General features: G+C 44.4%; 1 protein-coding gene across 1 annotated transcript; it reads left to right on the top strand.

Annotated features, from left to right (window-relative positions):
* Positions 1-1,887: 1,887 nt before the first annotated feature.
* On the top strand, positions 1,888-14,317 carry LOC308656871 (T-lymphocyte surface antigen Ly-9-like; the record flags this gene model as incomplete). The annotated part of the gene is made up of 6 exons (XM_081308218.1): positions 1,888-2,029; positions 6,174-6,524; positions 10,116-10,388; positions 10,626-10,967; positions 11,072-11,338; positions 14,073-14,317. The coding sequence occupies 6 exons, from the start codon at positions 1,888-1,890 to the stop codon at positions 14,150-14,152; spliced, it is 1,455 nt and encodes a 484-aa protein (XP_081164344.1). The 3' UTR covers positions 14,153-14,317.
* Positions 14,318-14,628: the final 311 nt, after the last annotated feature.

Genomic DNA, 14,628 nt, shown 5'->3' with positions numbered 1-14,628 from the left:
ATCCACATGTAACAAAATGAAATTAAACCTCTGTCTCTCGTCTTGCACAAAAATCAACTCAAAGTGGATCAAAGACTTAGGCACTAGAACAGACACCCTGTGCCTGATAGAAGGAAAAATAGGCCCAACTCTTAACCACATCAGCCTAAGATCTGACTTCCATAACAATATCCCTAAAGTCAAGAAATAAAATCAAGAATCAATGGATGGATTCAAACTAAAAAGTGTCTTCTCAGTCAAACAATAATGTGAAGAGAGAGCCTGCATTTTGGGAGCAAATTTTTTCCACATGCAGGTCAGATGGAGCACTAATCTCCAGGATGTATAAAGAACTAAAAAAAAAAAAAACTTAACACACATACAAAAAAACAAATAACCCATCAATAAATGGGCTAAGGAGCTGAACAGACATTTCACAGAAGAAGAAATACAATGGATCAACAAATATATGAAAAAATACTCAATATCTTTAGCACTTAGAGAATTGCAAATCAAATCTACTCTAAGATCTTATCTCATTCCAGTCGGAATGACAGTTATCAAGAATACAAGCAACAATAAGTGATGGCGAGTATGTGGGGAAAAAGATACACTGATTCATTGCTGGTGGGACTGCAAATTGGTGCAGCCACTATGGAAAGCAGGATGGAAATCCCTCAGGAAACTTGGAATGGAACTACCATTTGACCCAGCTATCCCACTCCTCAGTTTATACCCAAAGGGCTTAAAATCAGCATACTACAGTGACCACGTCAATGTTTATAGCAGCTCAATTCACAATAGCTAAACTATGGAACCAACTTAGGTGTCCTTCAATAGATGAATGCATAAAGAAAATGTGGTATATATATTCAATGGAATATTACTCAGCTTTAAAGAGAATGAAATCATGGCATTTTCAGGTAAAATGGAGAAAGTTGCTAAGTGAAATAAGCCAATCCCCAAAATACAAAGGCCAAATGTTTTCTTTTATATGTGGATGCCATTTCACAATAAGGGGAGTGTTGCTAGGGAAAACTTGTATTATTAAATTAGGTAGAGGGAAGTGAAGGGAGAGGAGGGGTTATGGGGATAGGAAAGATTGTAAAATGAAACAGACATTATTACCTTATGTACATAAAATGACTGCATGACCCATGTGATTCATGACCCATGTTCAATCAGAAAAATGAGAAAATATACCCCATTTATGTATGATATATCAAAGTGCCTAAATGCATTTTACCATCATGTGTAACTAATGAAAACAAATAAAAAAATTTAAAAAAATGAATTGCAGGTCAGGTAGAGCACTAATTTCCAGGACTGGGGTTGTAGCTCAGTGGTTGAACGCTTTCCTAGCATGTGTGAGGCACTGGGTTCAATCCTCAGTACCACATAAAAATAAATAAATATAATAAAGGTATTGTGCCCATCTACAACTTAACAAATAGTGAAAAGCAGGTGGGGACTGATTTAGAAGTATTCTGCATGACTGGAGTCACACAAGGTGTGACATTTGATGATGAAACATGAAGCTGGGATTGGGAACAAGATGCAAGCTGATCACAAAGGGCCTTGCCCACCGGGATTTTGATTCTGCACTTCTTCGCCTTGTAAGGGATAGTAGACCCCTGAAGGGTTTAAAGTAAGTCTGTGACATCATTAGTTTTGTGTTTGTTTTTTAATTAATTAATTTATTTTAATTAGGTATATAGGACAGCAGAATGCATTTGGACTCATTGTGCACAATTGCAGCTCAAGTTTTCATTTCTCTGGTTGTACGTGATGTAGCCTCGCACCATATGTGCAGTGGTTTGGGTTTTTAAATAGCTCACGGTGGTGATTCTCATCCTTCCTTCTTTTGTGTCCCCCTCATCTTCACATCTTGTGACTTGAAAACTACGTATGATTAAAGTGGTGACACCAAATACAGGAAATGTTTGTGGGCTCACATTCACACACACCATCTTCCTGCTGCTGCAAGGCTGGCCCATCCTTATGGCACCTTCTCTACCATGGTCTTGGCTCCTCCTTAGTCTTCTCATGGGTAAGTGCATCCCTCCCACCATCTTCTACCTGCCCTGCACAATGGTTTAGTCTAAGAATGGGCAGTTTTCATTGAAGGTGCTGCCTCTGTGGGAACCAGACTCTGTGTGTGTGTGTGTGTGTGTGTGTGTGTGTGTGTGTATGTGTGTGTGTGTGTGTGTGTTGTGTGTGTATGTGCACACGTGCGTGCATGTGCACACAAGTGCTTACGCCTCTGCAATAATCTCAGGTCATGCAGGCCCAGCCATGTCCTTGTGATCCTCACATTTCTTCTACTGATGTTGCACAAGAACCCTGGACATTTCCAGAGAGGCTGAATGATGGGGGCACCAGACAGGGGATCAGCCACACCCACTTCCAGGACCTGCCTTTTCTGCTTCTTGCACTTTCAAGTGTGTGTTTCCTGAGACATTCAAGTTTTTAAGGACCCATAGGGATGCTGCTTGGGGTTTGTGTTCTGTAGTAGGTGCTCTGTGTCTTGTTCCACCTTTTACTTCTCCTGCTAGTCCCTAAGAGTCACCTCTCATGATGGATGGGGACTTCCATGTCCCCCAAATGACTTCAGGAGAGCATCTCAAGCCCAACGCCTTGTGGGCTCTTCCTGCCCCTCTGCATTCTTACTGCTTGCCCCCGACGAGGATCTGACCCCTGGCAGGAGATGGCTTGGCATGTGGGTTAAAAGAAGATAGTTCTTGAGAAAGCTGTGGTGAGGGGCTGTGTTCTGGTCTATCTCCTGAGTTCCAAGCTTTCAGTTTTGTTCCCCCTCCAGGGTGAGTGGGGTGGGAGTGGGGTGGGCAGGGGGTGGGGCCAGATTATACTGGCTATCAGAGTCACTTGCCTTTAAGATTGTCCCTACTCCCGCCTTTAACACGTCGATGAACCTCTTTAATGTGTTTAAAACTTGCAGATGATAAAGGCTTTCACTTATGTGTAAAAAATCTGGATCTCTAATGCAACACCAGGATGTGAATAAGGCAGGTAGTATTACACCAGGTTTTCAGATGATAGACAGGGCTGGGAGCCTCAGTGACCATGCACTGGCACAGGCAGGTGGTCAGTGAAACTGAAAGTCAGCACACTATTCAGCAGCATGCAACTATGGGAACAGGGCAGCAACAAAAGTCTCAGAGAACCACAGAGCCACCATTAAAGAGAGAACTGAAACCAGAAGCTGGATTCTTGTAACACCCCCCCGCTTCAACTGCAGAGCATGCACATGGAGCTGTCTCCATGTCATGGTTTCTGGTCAGGCCCTTCCTTAGTGATCACTGTGTGTGTTTTAGAAAAGGGGTGTCAGTGTGACATGGGGGAGGAATTCAGTGTGGGAAATTCTGCTGTTGACAGTACAGGGTAGCATACAGAGCATCAATTTTAGGGTCAGAAGCACCTGGGTTTTAGTTTGAACTCTACCCTCCCTAGCTGAGGAGTATGAGCGAGTTTCTTAAGTTCTTTAAATTTCATGATCTCCATATGGAAATCGGGAAGAAGAATACCTACTTTATAAGTTTTCGAGGAGGATTAAATGAAATATGTGTACAGAGTGCTCAGCCAAGTGTCTGCTGTTGGGATTTGTGTCCTGCCTCTGACTCCTTTGTATCACTTTCCTTTCATCGGTGTCAGAAAACAGGATTCACGCCAAGGAGCCTGACACCCACCCCACCACACCTACCCATGAGGTGAACCCACCCAGCCTGACTTGTTTTATTAGTCAGGCTTTAATCCCTTCCACCGTCTTCTCTCTTTGGGGAGCTACGGAATCTGGGGAAAGACACACTGCACAGTTATTTGTGTGAGGCAGAAGGAAGTACATGTTTAAAACAAAATTAGCCAATAAAATCTCAGAAATAGGGGAAGGCATGGCTGGGCTGGAAGTATGGAGCTTGGACAAGGCTGCATCAAGGGAATAGAACCTGAACTGAGCCCAGGGAGTTATTGTACTTGAGGGTTTAAGGGTGCACAAAGCTGCTTTTCCCTGGTAGGTTTCCCCCAGGCTAGATATCAGACCTAGGGCTCGGTTTGGAGAGAGGAAGGTCTACTGGTCAGTATCACTCTGCTGTGGGATGCTTCCCACTAGCTGGCTCCAAGCAGAGCTAGCCTCACGTCCTCCATGAGGACGTGAGCACTGAGCTGTCCAGTGGGTTCTGTGGTGAACACACCAAGATGCTGTGGTCCCCAGCATGGTGTGCATTCTCCCACTCATGGTGACCACAGGACTTCTTGGTTCTACTTTTAACAAGGAGGCTCCTCATCTGACATGGGTGTTAGTGATATGAGCAGTGCTTCCAAATCCAAGTTCAAATCAGGACCCAGATCCCTCCCTGAGCCATGCTGCCTTTTCTCTCTAAATAACTGTGTGACAGACCTTGTGTCAGTTTCAGATTTTCTGCCTTCTGGGATTGCATGTGTATGTGGCAAAAATACAGAGATGGTCCATGCTACTGAGAAATGGCAGCACAATTCACAACAACCAAGTTATGAAACCACCCTAGGCATCTCTAAACAGATAAATGGACACAGAAAATGTAGTATTTATACACAATGGAGTTTTACTCAGCCACAAAGAAGGAAATTATGTCATTTGAGGAAAAATGGATGAAACCGGACAGCATCTTGTTGAGTGAAACAAACCAGTCTCAGAAAGTCCAGGGTCAGGTGTTTTCTCTCCTATGTGGAAGTTAGAAAAACATTTAAAAAGAGACCTCACAAAAATTGAAAGGAGACCATTAGAGTTGAGGAAGGGAATCAGGGGGAAAGAGAAGGGAAAGAAGAGGTACTGGGGAATGAAACTGGTCAAGTTATGTCATGTGCGTGTACAAATACATCACAACAAAACCCACGATTGTATATGATCATAGTGCATGAATGAAAATTTTTAAAAATCCTTAAAAAGTGTTCTACAAGGATGATGACTAGATCTAATGAAGTGCAAATTTGGTGCACTCACTAATTTATTCCAATGATGTTATGTATCTTTAAGAATACTAATAGTGCCAGGCACAGTGGTGCTTGCCTGTCATCCCAGTGATTGGGGAGACCGAGGCAGGAGGATCACAAGTTCTAGACCAGCCTTAGCAATTTAGTGAGGCCTTAAGCAACTTAGTGAGTTTTGTCTTTTTGTCTCAAAGAAAAAAAAATACTAATAGTGTACTTGAGAGGCTGAGGAAGGAGGATAGTGCAAGTTTGAGGTCAGCCTACGCAACCTAGTAAGACCTTGTCAAAAAATTAAAAAATTTAAAAGAGCTGGTAGAGCACTTGCCCTGCTTGTGCAAGACCCTGTGTTCATTTCCCAGTCCTGAAAAGGGGGAGGGGGAAGAGGAAGAGAGGGAGGAGGAAGAGAAGGAATTCTAATAATTTACTCTAATAATTATTACAAGTACTAATCTTAGATAATGTTTTCTTGCTTTATTTCATGTAATCTTTATGAAATCCTAGATGACATTTCTATTTTACAGGTGAAAAAACTGAGATTCAGAGGGCTACCTGCCTGAGATCACACAGCTAGTAGTGCAAAAGTTTGAACTTGAGCAGTCTGCCTGGTGCCTGAGGGCTTACACTCTTCTCTTAAGTTCAGTGTAGGCTGGGATCTCAACCTCTGGCCCACTGAGCACCCTAAACTGGCTTGGCCAGCACTACACTAGTCCCCCCGCCCCAGAAAGATGCACTTCAGGAATCTTGATGGGCCTCACAGGAGCTGGTTTCTGTTTGAGAGGTGGCTGGACAGACAAACAATTCTGGGGATGCTGTAAGACAGACAGTCTATGTTGTAGATGGGGCTGGGTCGGGTGAGTTCTGACCTAGCCTGTCAGCCAGTGACAGCAGGGATCATCAGGTACTTCCCCAGAATTGCCCTAGTTTCCCTTCCACTTGGCACCTGGGAATCCTTGGATAGCATTTGGGTAGCTATTTCATCATATGTTAATGAGTTTGATACTGAAGCAGAGCCTCCTACGTGAAGGGGTAGGTACTCGCTCCTGCTCTAGTTCTACCACTAACTAGCTATGGAGTCTTGAGCAGGCCACCTCAATACTTGAGGTCTCCATTTTCTCATCTATGACACGGGGATGGTCATCCTGTTCCTGACTCAGGCCCATTGTAACCTCCTGGCTCAGTCAGAATGCCCTGAAGTTTTTCTTCTGTGTCCACAGGTCCAAGAATGTCCAGAGAGGACCCAGCACCTCTGGTGATAACTGGGACCCTCGGAGGGACTGTCACTCTGCCCCTGCATGTGCTGCCAGAACAGCAGGTAGAGAGCATCTCCTGGAAGTCCCGTTCAGTCCCTGGGGCCATTGCCACAGTCACCATAGTAGAAGGTGGAGGGCGAGACACCTTTTACCAGGCGGAGAGCCGGTACTGGGGCCGCATGAATGTGGTGGGTCCAGGCCACTCCCTGCAGATCGGCAATCTGAGCCAAGAGGATGCAGGGTACTACCGGGCCCACATTAACCTGAGGACTTCCCTTATCACTCATATCCAGGACTACCAGCTGCAAGTCTTTGGTGAGTGTCCTGGGGCAGGTGGATGAGGGCTGTGTCCGTTTCACAGTCACTGTTAGTCATATTTAGTAACATTTACACCTTACTTTCCAATTAGAAGACTGACATATGCTTACTCTAAAAAAAAAATATCTAAATTAAGGTTACCTGGAAGAGTCTCCTAAAAAATGTCAAAGCCTAGGATCTGCCTCAGACCAACCGAAACAGAACTCTTTGGTAGGTAGTGACCAGGTAACAGAATTTCAGGCCCTGAGAACTAAGTTTTGCCACAGCCTACTCATGGGGCTTTGAAGCTTCCTCATTATTCAAACAGGAAGACCATCTTCTGCAACAATGAACGCTCTAAATAAATGTGAGGGAACTGGATGTGGTGGTCCACTCCTGTAACCTCAGCAACTTGGGAGGCTGAGGCAGGAGGATTCCAAGTTCAAGGTCAGCCTCTGCAACTCAACAAGATCTGTCTCAAAATAAAAAAAAATTAAAAGTTAACAGTAAAAAAAATAAATGTAGAGAGAAGCAATTATATTCCTTAAAGAAACTTTAAATAAATTTCCAGGGAAAACTACAAAGGAAACAGTAAAGGTAGCAGTTAAGAACACATAGCACTGGAAAAGCCAGCACCTGGCTGATTTGAGTCACTTTGTGATTCAGACAGTTCATTACTTATACAGATAGTCAAATGAAGAAAAACCAAAAGGCCTCCCCAGTTCCTTGTTCCACTGAAGCAAAAGGAGTCAGATGACTGTGATGCAAGGGAGTCTGTTCTTGCAAGGAGGAGGTTTTATGGTCCACTGCTCTCTTCTGCAGGGGAAGCCGCATACCTCATTAGAGCCCAAGGCTACAAGGAAGTGTCTCCTGATAGCCTTCCAGGGAAGAGAGGGGGAGAGAGGGAGAGACAGGGAGAGAGAGGGAGAAGGAGAGAGAGGGAGGGAGAGGGAGGAGAAGGAGGGAGAGGGAGGGGGAGGGAGGGGAGGGAGAGTTCTTTCCAGGAGTGCTTCACAAGCCTTTTAGCCTCTTGTGTTCTGAAATTTTGGCCCAATACAGACTAGCTGTGGTTCAAATTTAGCCTGAGGAAGATGTTCAAGGTCTCTGGGTGTCATGGCAGAGTGGTTCCCCCACAGTGGTTAGGTGGGCAAGGTAGGGAGGCTGACTGAGGGGGACCCAGGGAAACTAATTGACCGAGGAAGGTGGGAGTCTTGCCATTCTCTTTGGTTGTGTGTTAGAAAATATTCCCATGAGATGGAGCCATTGGTCTAGTGGGGGATGTTGGGATTGCTCCCTTGTCAGGTACACACAGTTGGAGATTTGGGGCCTGGGCTGGTTACAGCCAGTTCTTAGCAACAAGAGGGGTGGAGCTGTGGGAACCTGGGTAGGATGTTCACTAGGGTGGGCCCAAAGCTGGTGGGAAAGGCCTCTCAACATGCTGATGGCTATCCTGGCAAGATGTGCTCCACATGGAATAGTGTTGATTGGTTTGTGGGTAAGAGATGGGGTCTACTGATCTACCAGGGGGAGGCTCTCCCCTAAGCCTTTCACTCTGGGTTGACACCCAGTGGCACAACCATGAAAATAAGCCAGGATTTTATCCTTCACAGAGCATCTCCCACGTCACCGGCGCCTCACAACAACCCTGCCAGTGGGCAGGCAAGGGTTTGTATTCTCAGTTAAGGAAACTAAGTCCACCACACAGAACTCAGCAGGTGGAAGACTTGGAAAGAGAACGGTGTTAGTTTTTCTGTTGTTGTGACCTAAAATATCCAACCAGTCAGTCTCACAGTCATTGCTAGGAGGAAAAGTTTATTTTGGTTCACCGTTTCAGAGGTTCAGTCCTTGGCTGGCTGAATCCATGGCTCTGGGCCTGAGGTGAGGCAGAATGTCATGGTGCCTGAGAAGCAGGGAGAGAGAGGGAGGAGCCTGGGGAAGATATGATCCCCAAGGGCATGCCCAGAGAGTTATTCCTCCAGTCATGCCCCACCTACCTATAGTTACCACCTAGGTAGTGCATTCAAATTATTAGTTCATCAAATGAATTAATCCACTGATTAGGATACAGCTCTTATAATTTAACCATATCACCTCCTACATTAACATGGGAGCTTTTGAGGGACACCTCATATCAAAACCATAACAAGAATTTAGGTATCCTGATGCTGTGTCTTGTGCCCTGGTTCCTTGGCTTCCTGTTATGAGACATAAAAAGTCTGGTGGTCCATTTTCAAAATACAATATTTAGCTTAAAATGTAAAATGACTTGGCATGTAAGAAAGGCAGCTGAAGGGGAGAGAATTAAAAGAATTACATTTAATACCAAATATAGAAATTCATAGCATCTTGACAAACAGGAGGTGAGAAGAAGGGGGCCCAGCCTGACCAACAGAGATGCACTGTGTTCTCACCCAAAGGGACTCAATCCAAAGGGACTTTCCTGCCACAAGAGAACCCAGGGAGGTAAGGACAACAAAAGGTGTATTTCTTTGAATAACCCAACTAGAGACAGTAAAACTTAGCTGACGTTCGGGAAGGCTGTATACCCCATAGTACTCAGACAATGAAGAACCAAAGGAGGGACCTTGTGCTCTAGGGGACAGAATTCTGGTTGTACCCAATCTGGGTGTGCCTGCTTCCCCAGACACCTGCACTTGCAAAACTCCTTGCTTTTTGCTAGACCTCATGTCGCTCAGTCCATTCTTTGGGTTTGACAGATGAGTGCGTTTCTCACACTGGCATGTGACAATCTTTAGCTCTCTGAACTAGTGAAGACTCTAAGAAGAGAGCCTGCAAAAATCAAAGGGGAAAGGGTTTACATGCTAGAGTTTGGTCTATAAGACACTGGGGTGAGGCAGCAGAAAGTTACTAACCAGTGGGAGTTCAAGTTGCTTTCTCCCAGGGGACACTCCTGGGGCTGCAGTGAGCTGGGCCACAGGACTGAGGATGAATAGCAGAGTGTCCTCCTCCCATGCTCTATGGCTTGGTCAAACCTGTCTTGGTTGTCTGTTGTTTTTGCTTCCTCTCCTAAATGCTCCTGGTTCTGGCAAATAATGGGAAGGGGGCATCTGAGGAATAGTATGGGGTGCATGGGCCAGGGGGAAGAGGATAGCAAAGCAGTGGAAATGGGTGGAAGAAACCTCAAAAACACAGGACCACATCCTCTCCAGGCCCCGGTCAATATTTGGAAGCTCAGGGCATGCCACAGAGCCCCCTACTGGGGAAAGATGTAATTACAACACAGTTCCGGGCATGTGTTCCTTTATTCCATATAGGGGTAGGAACCCAGGCCAAATCCACTGGATCTGAGTTTGGGATTCATCACTTTGGGCAAATTACTTAAGCATTCTAAGCCTGTGAAATAGAATAGATATAACACATCCTTATGTAGCTCATGGAATTGTTCTGGAAATCAAAAGAGATATTGACATTACCTCGTAAAGCCTAAAACTCAGGAGTAGACGTGGGCAGATCCTGCCTCTGTTGTTCCTTTTGTAAACTCAGGGTGGTGCAGGGTTTTGGGTGACAATGTATTGTGTTTTCTATCTTGTAAAGTAGAAGTCCAGAGGGGTTTCCCGGTCCTCACTTTGTTCCATTTCGCACACTCAGAAAAGCTGGTCCCACCCCGCGTCACACTGAGCTCCAGGATTGGTGATAATGGAAACTGCATCGTCATCCTGACATGTGTGGCAGAAAGCGGAGGAGACACTGTGGCCTACAGCTGGACACCACTGGGTCCCCGGACTGTGATATCCCATGGAGGGTCTGTCCTCAGTGTTTCCTTGAGGCCAGAGGACAGTGTTCTGACCTTTACCTGCATAATCAAGAACCCAGTCAGCAACAGCAGCTCCCACCCCGTCTCAGTGCCACACATTTGTACAGGTACCTGGATCCTTAAGTACAGGTACCCCAGAAACTCAAGCATGCACCCTGAACAGCAGCTCTAGAGTGGACAGAAGATGGAGAAGCAATCCTGATTCTCTCCAGGCCCTGGGGAGGGGAGAATAACACCCTTGAGATGATAAGATGGGCCTAGAGTGGGTGGGTCTGGAGTGACAAAGTCTGTGGCTTCCCTTAGTGGGCAGGGAGACACTGACACTTTCCTTTCTCTGTCTGCAGGGTCAGGAATCCTGGGAGAAGTCACAGTGGGAAAGGTAGTGATTGGCACCCTTGGGGAGTCAGCCATTCTGCCCCTGGAGGTCCCAGTGGAGCAGGAGATAGAAAGTGTCACATGGAGCTCCAAAGGGCTTATTGCTGTCTTGCAACCAGGCCCAGCTGGCAAGCCAGTCCTGGTTTCTGAGATTCAGGGACCATACAGTGGACGACTGAGCAACCCTCATTATGATTATTCTCTTCAAATTAGCCCCTTGGGGCTGTGGGACGCTGGCGCCTATAAAGCTTGCATAAGTCTGCGTTCTCCCCTGACCAACATCACCAAGGATTTCACCCTGCGTGTCTACGGTGAGGACGGGAGGAGGGATGCACATTAATTTTTTTCATCCTTGTCCTTTTCTTAATTCCCTGGACCTGAGCTCTCTCATAGCTTCAGACTCTTTTTGGCACAGGGAGGCTGAAGAAGCCCAATATCACTGTCCGCTCCCAGATCATGAGGAACAGGACCTGCTTCGTCACCTTGGCCTGCTTCGTGGAAGAAGCTGGAGAAGATGTTCAGTACAGCTGGGACCCCCATGGCCAAGGGGAAGTTGTGTCCCATGGAGGAACCACTCTCAGGGTCTCCTGGAGATCTGGGGACAGTGGCAGCTACCTCTGCACAGCCAGGAATCCAGTCAGCCAGAACTCTAGTTCCATCCCCATGAGGCCCCTCTGTTCAGGTAATGGCTTTTTTCTGTAACCCTTTTCTTCTTCGTGGTGAGGTCCAAATTCTCAGCCTTCCTGCCTTCCTTCCTCTTGGATCCAGATTTTTTAAAAAAGGAAGAAAAAGGGAGAGTTTGTAATTTGCACCAGGAGATGAGGGCTTTGGAACCACCATTGCAGGGCCCACTCTGTCCACTTTCTCTGTCAGTCTCTGATCCTTTTCTCCTCTATCTGCTGCAGACTCAGCTGGGCTTCTGCTCATTTTGGGAATTCCCTGAAGGAAAGTGCTCCCCATTCCCACTCAGTTCTGCAGAGTCCACAAGGAGGGACCCCAGGCCTCCCTTGACTGTGTCCTTAGAGAAGCCTCAGCTCTTCTCCCCTGCCTAGAGCTGGTCTGAGAGGGACCCAATACTGGGATCCTCTGCTGGGCAGTCATGACCTCCCCTGGCTTCTCCTTTTCAATTGGGTCACAGGCCTTGGCAGGAAATCATCTTGGTTAAAACACATTCTGTTTCTCTCCTTTTTTCAGAAACAGTGACTTCTGAAACAGCAGCTGCCCACCCTCTCCAGTTATTCAACCATTCACTTTGCAATCCCTTGCTGCTGGTTTGCCCCCAGCAATATCCCAGTGGTTAAATTCAGTGGATTCTGGGGCTGGGGCTGTAGCTCAGTGGCAGAGCGCTTGCCTGGCATGTGTGAGGCACTGGGTTCCATCCTCACACATGTGGACCACATAAAGATAAACAAGTAAAATAAAGGCATTCTGTCCATCTACAACTACAAAAACATTTTTTAAAAATTCAGTGGATTCTGAATTCTCCCAGCACTTGACACATTTCCTTAGTCACCTGGGTGACTCTCTCGTGGGGACCTCTTCTTCCAGATCACAATCCTGCTCAGGACTGGTGCTGCTCTTCTGTGGGCCTTTCTCTACTCCTTCCATTTTCTTCTGTTGCTCAAGGCATAAATTCAGGTGTCATTTTGAGGCTTCCTCTTTCCCACCACCATTAGCCTATTGTTTACATTCTTGTAACAGTTTGAGGGCTACCCATAGCCTCCTAACCACTTTCTTTCCCAATCATCTTCCTGACTGCACTGCCAGAGGGTTAATTCAAACTTAAGAAGTGCTTGTGCTTAAAATCCTATGATGCTGTAGGGAATAGAGAGATGTTGAATGAAAAGTGCACAGTTTCAGATAGACAAGATGATAGATTTTGAGATCTATTGGTTAGCAGGGCTGCTACAGTCAATAATAATATATTATAGGGGCACAGGATGTGTCTCAGTGGTACAGCACTTGCCTAGCATGCATGAGGCCCTGGGTTCAGTTCCCAGCAACAACCAAAAAAAAATGTGTTATATATTTCAAAATAATTAAGAGAATTAATCTCACATGTCTCACCATAAAAAGGAAGTGATGAATATGTTAATTAACTTGATTTAATCATGTCACATTGTATACATATATCAAAATATCACATTATACCTCATACATGTGTATAAATATGATGTCTTAATTAAAAACATTAATATTTGGGGGGAATACTGGGGATTGAACCCAGGGGCACTTTACCATTGAGCTACATCTTCAACCCTTTTTATTTTTTATTTTGAGACAGGGTCTCATTAAGTTGCTAAGGATGGTCTGGACCTTGTGATCCTCCTGTTTTAGCCTCCCGAGTTGGGTCATTTAAATTTTTAAAAAATAATACTAATTTATTATTATTAATTTTAAATAATAAAATTAAATATTTTTAAATAAAAATTAAATATAAAAATATTAATAACTTTTTAAATAATAAACATCTAAAATTTTATTACTAGTGGCACTGCACCTAGCTAATAATAAAATTTTAAATGTTAAAAAAAAAACATGTCTATGGTATCTGCCCACTATCTAAGGTATAAGTATCTTAGCGCCTATTTATTCATTTTAGTAATAGATATTCACTGAGGATGTTTTATGCACCCTTGTTGTTCCACCGAAGTGGAAGTGAAGAAGAGATTCCGATAATTCCCAGCCCTCAGGGAACTCACAGTTACAGTCAATACAACCTGTATCTGACAGTCTTTGACCAACTTGTCTTCCAGTTAATGTTAGTAAATGACTTTAGCATAGTATTGTGTTAAACACAGCACTGAATGTTCTATATTCTGGGCTTTATGTGTCTGCCTCCTACACTGAACTGTCATTGAAATCCATTCTTATCTTTCTCTGCATCTCCAATATACAACAGGTAATAGGTGTTTGAAAATGTAGGTCTGCAAATTATTCTGTGTGCAAGTATGAATATGTCACAATGCGTTCCAGTCAGTTATAAATAAACAGAAGACCAACAGAGTAGAGGAAGGGGTTGGAGATGGGGGGGAAGGGCTCAAAAATGGAGAAAACTGTTATACGCATTTATGAATATGTCAAAATGAACCCCTATAATGTATAACTACAGTGCACTTTAAAAAAAACCCTGGAACATCTGTTCTGGGGGTCACAGGACACAAGGAAATATGATATTAATTTCAGATATTGACATTTTCCCTCTCACTCTGTGAGGCCTGGAGGATATTCCAGCTCTATTAATAGATTTCATTTTCTAAAGGAGCCATCCTTCCTATTCATGCCTCTGGCTTTTCTACCTTGAAAATCAATTTTCTGTTTTTTTTTTTTTTGTTGTTGTTGTTGTTTGGTTTTGTTTCCCCAGTTTTTCTCTACCTTTTATTCCAATTCCTAACCAGTGGTCATTGTTCATTCAGCTTCCCTCCTATCTTGTTCCCTGAGGAAAGAGTTTCTCCTCTTTTGGATCCTGGGAGCTTTGAGGATTGAGTGGATTTGAATTTGACACTGCAGAGGGCAAGAAGAAGAATAGAAAGCAGGCAGTCGGCTGGAGGCAGAGATTAAGAATTCTGCACAAGGAGCACAGGGGATGCAGCCCTTTCTGAGGTGGGTGAGCGAGGGACTCTGATATTGACTGAAGCATAAAATCTATTTTATTTGCAAACTAAGTTCAAAATTACCAACAAGCTGCTATGCCTCTAATTGTTCAAAATAATCTGTTTATGTTTTGTTTACGTGTGTTTTAAAATGGTCAGAAAGAAAAAGAAGCTTATTCATTTAAGGAAAATGGAATGATTTGAAACATAAAAAGTTAATAAAATTATTAAGTGTTGTTTGTATACATTATTAATGTTAGCAGTCTTATTGGTTGATGCCTGCATCCCTATGTTGGAGTGTTAATCCTATGTTTCCTTTGAGCAGTTACAAAGTTCTGCTCTAATTCCTGGGTCTTTGATCCATTCTGAATTGACTTTT

This window comes from Spermophilus citellus (genome assembly GCF_964194105.1).
Source record: "Spermophilus citellus genome assembly, chromosome: 9".
In the NCBI taxonomy this organism is placed as follows: Eukaryota; Metazoa; Chordata; class Mammalia; order Rodentia; family Sciuridae; genus Spermophilus; species Spermophilus citellus.
Note: the sequence above shows the minus strand (reverse complement) of the source record. Positions and strands in the feature narration are given on the sequence as shown.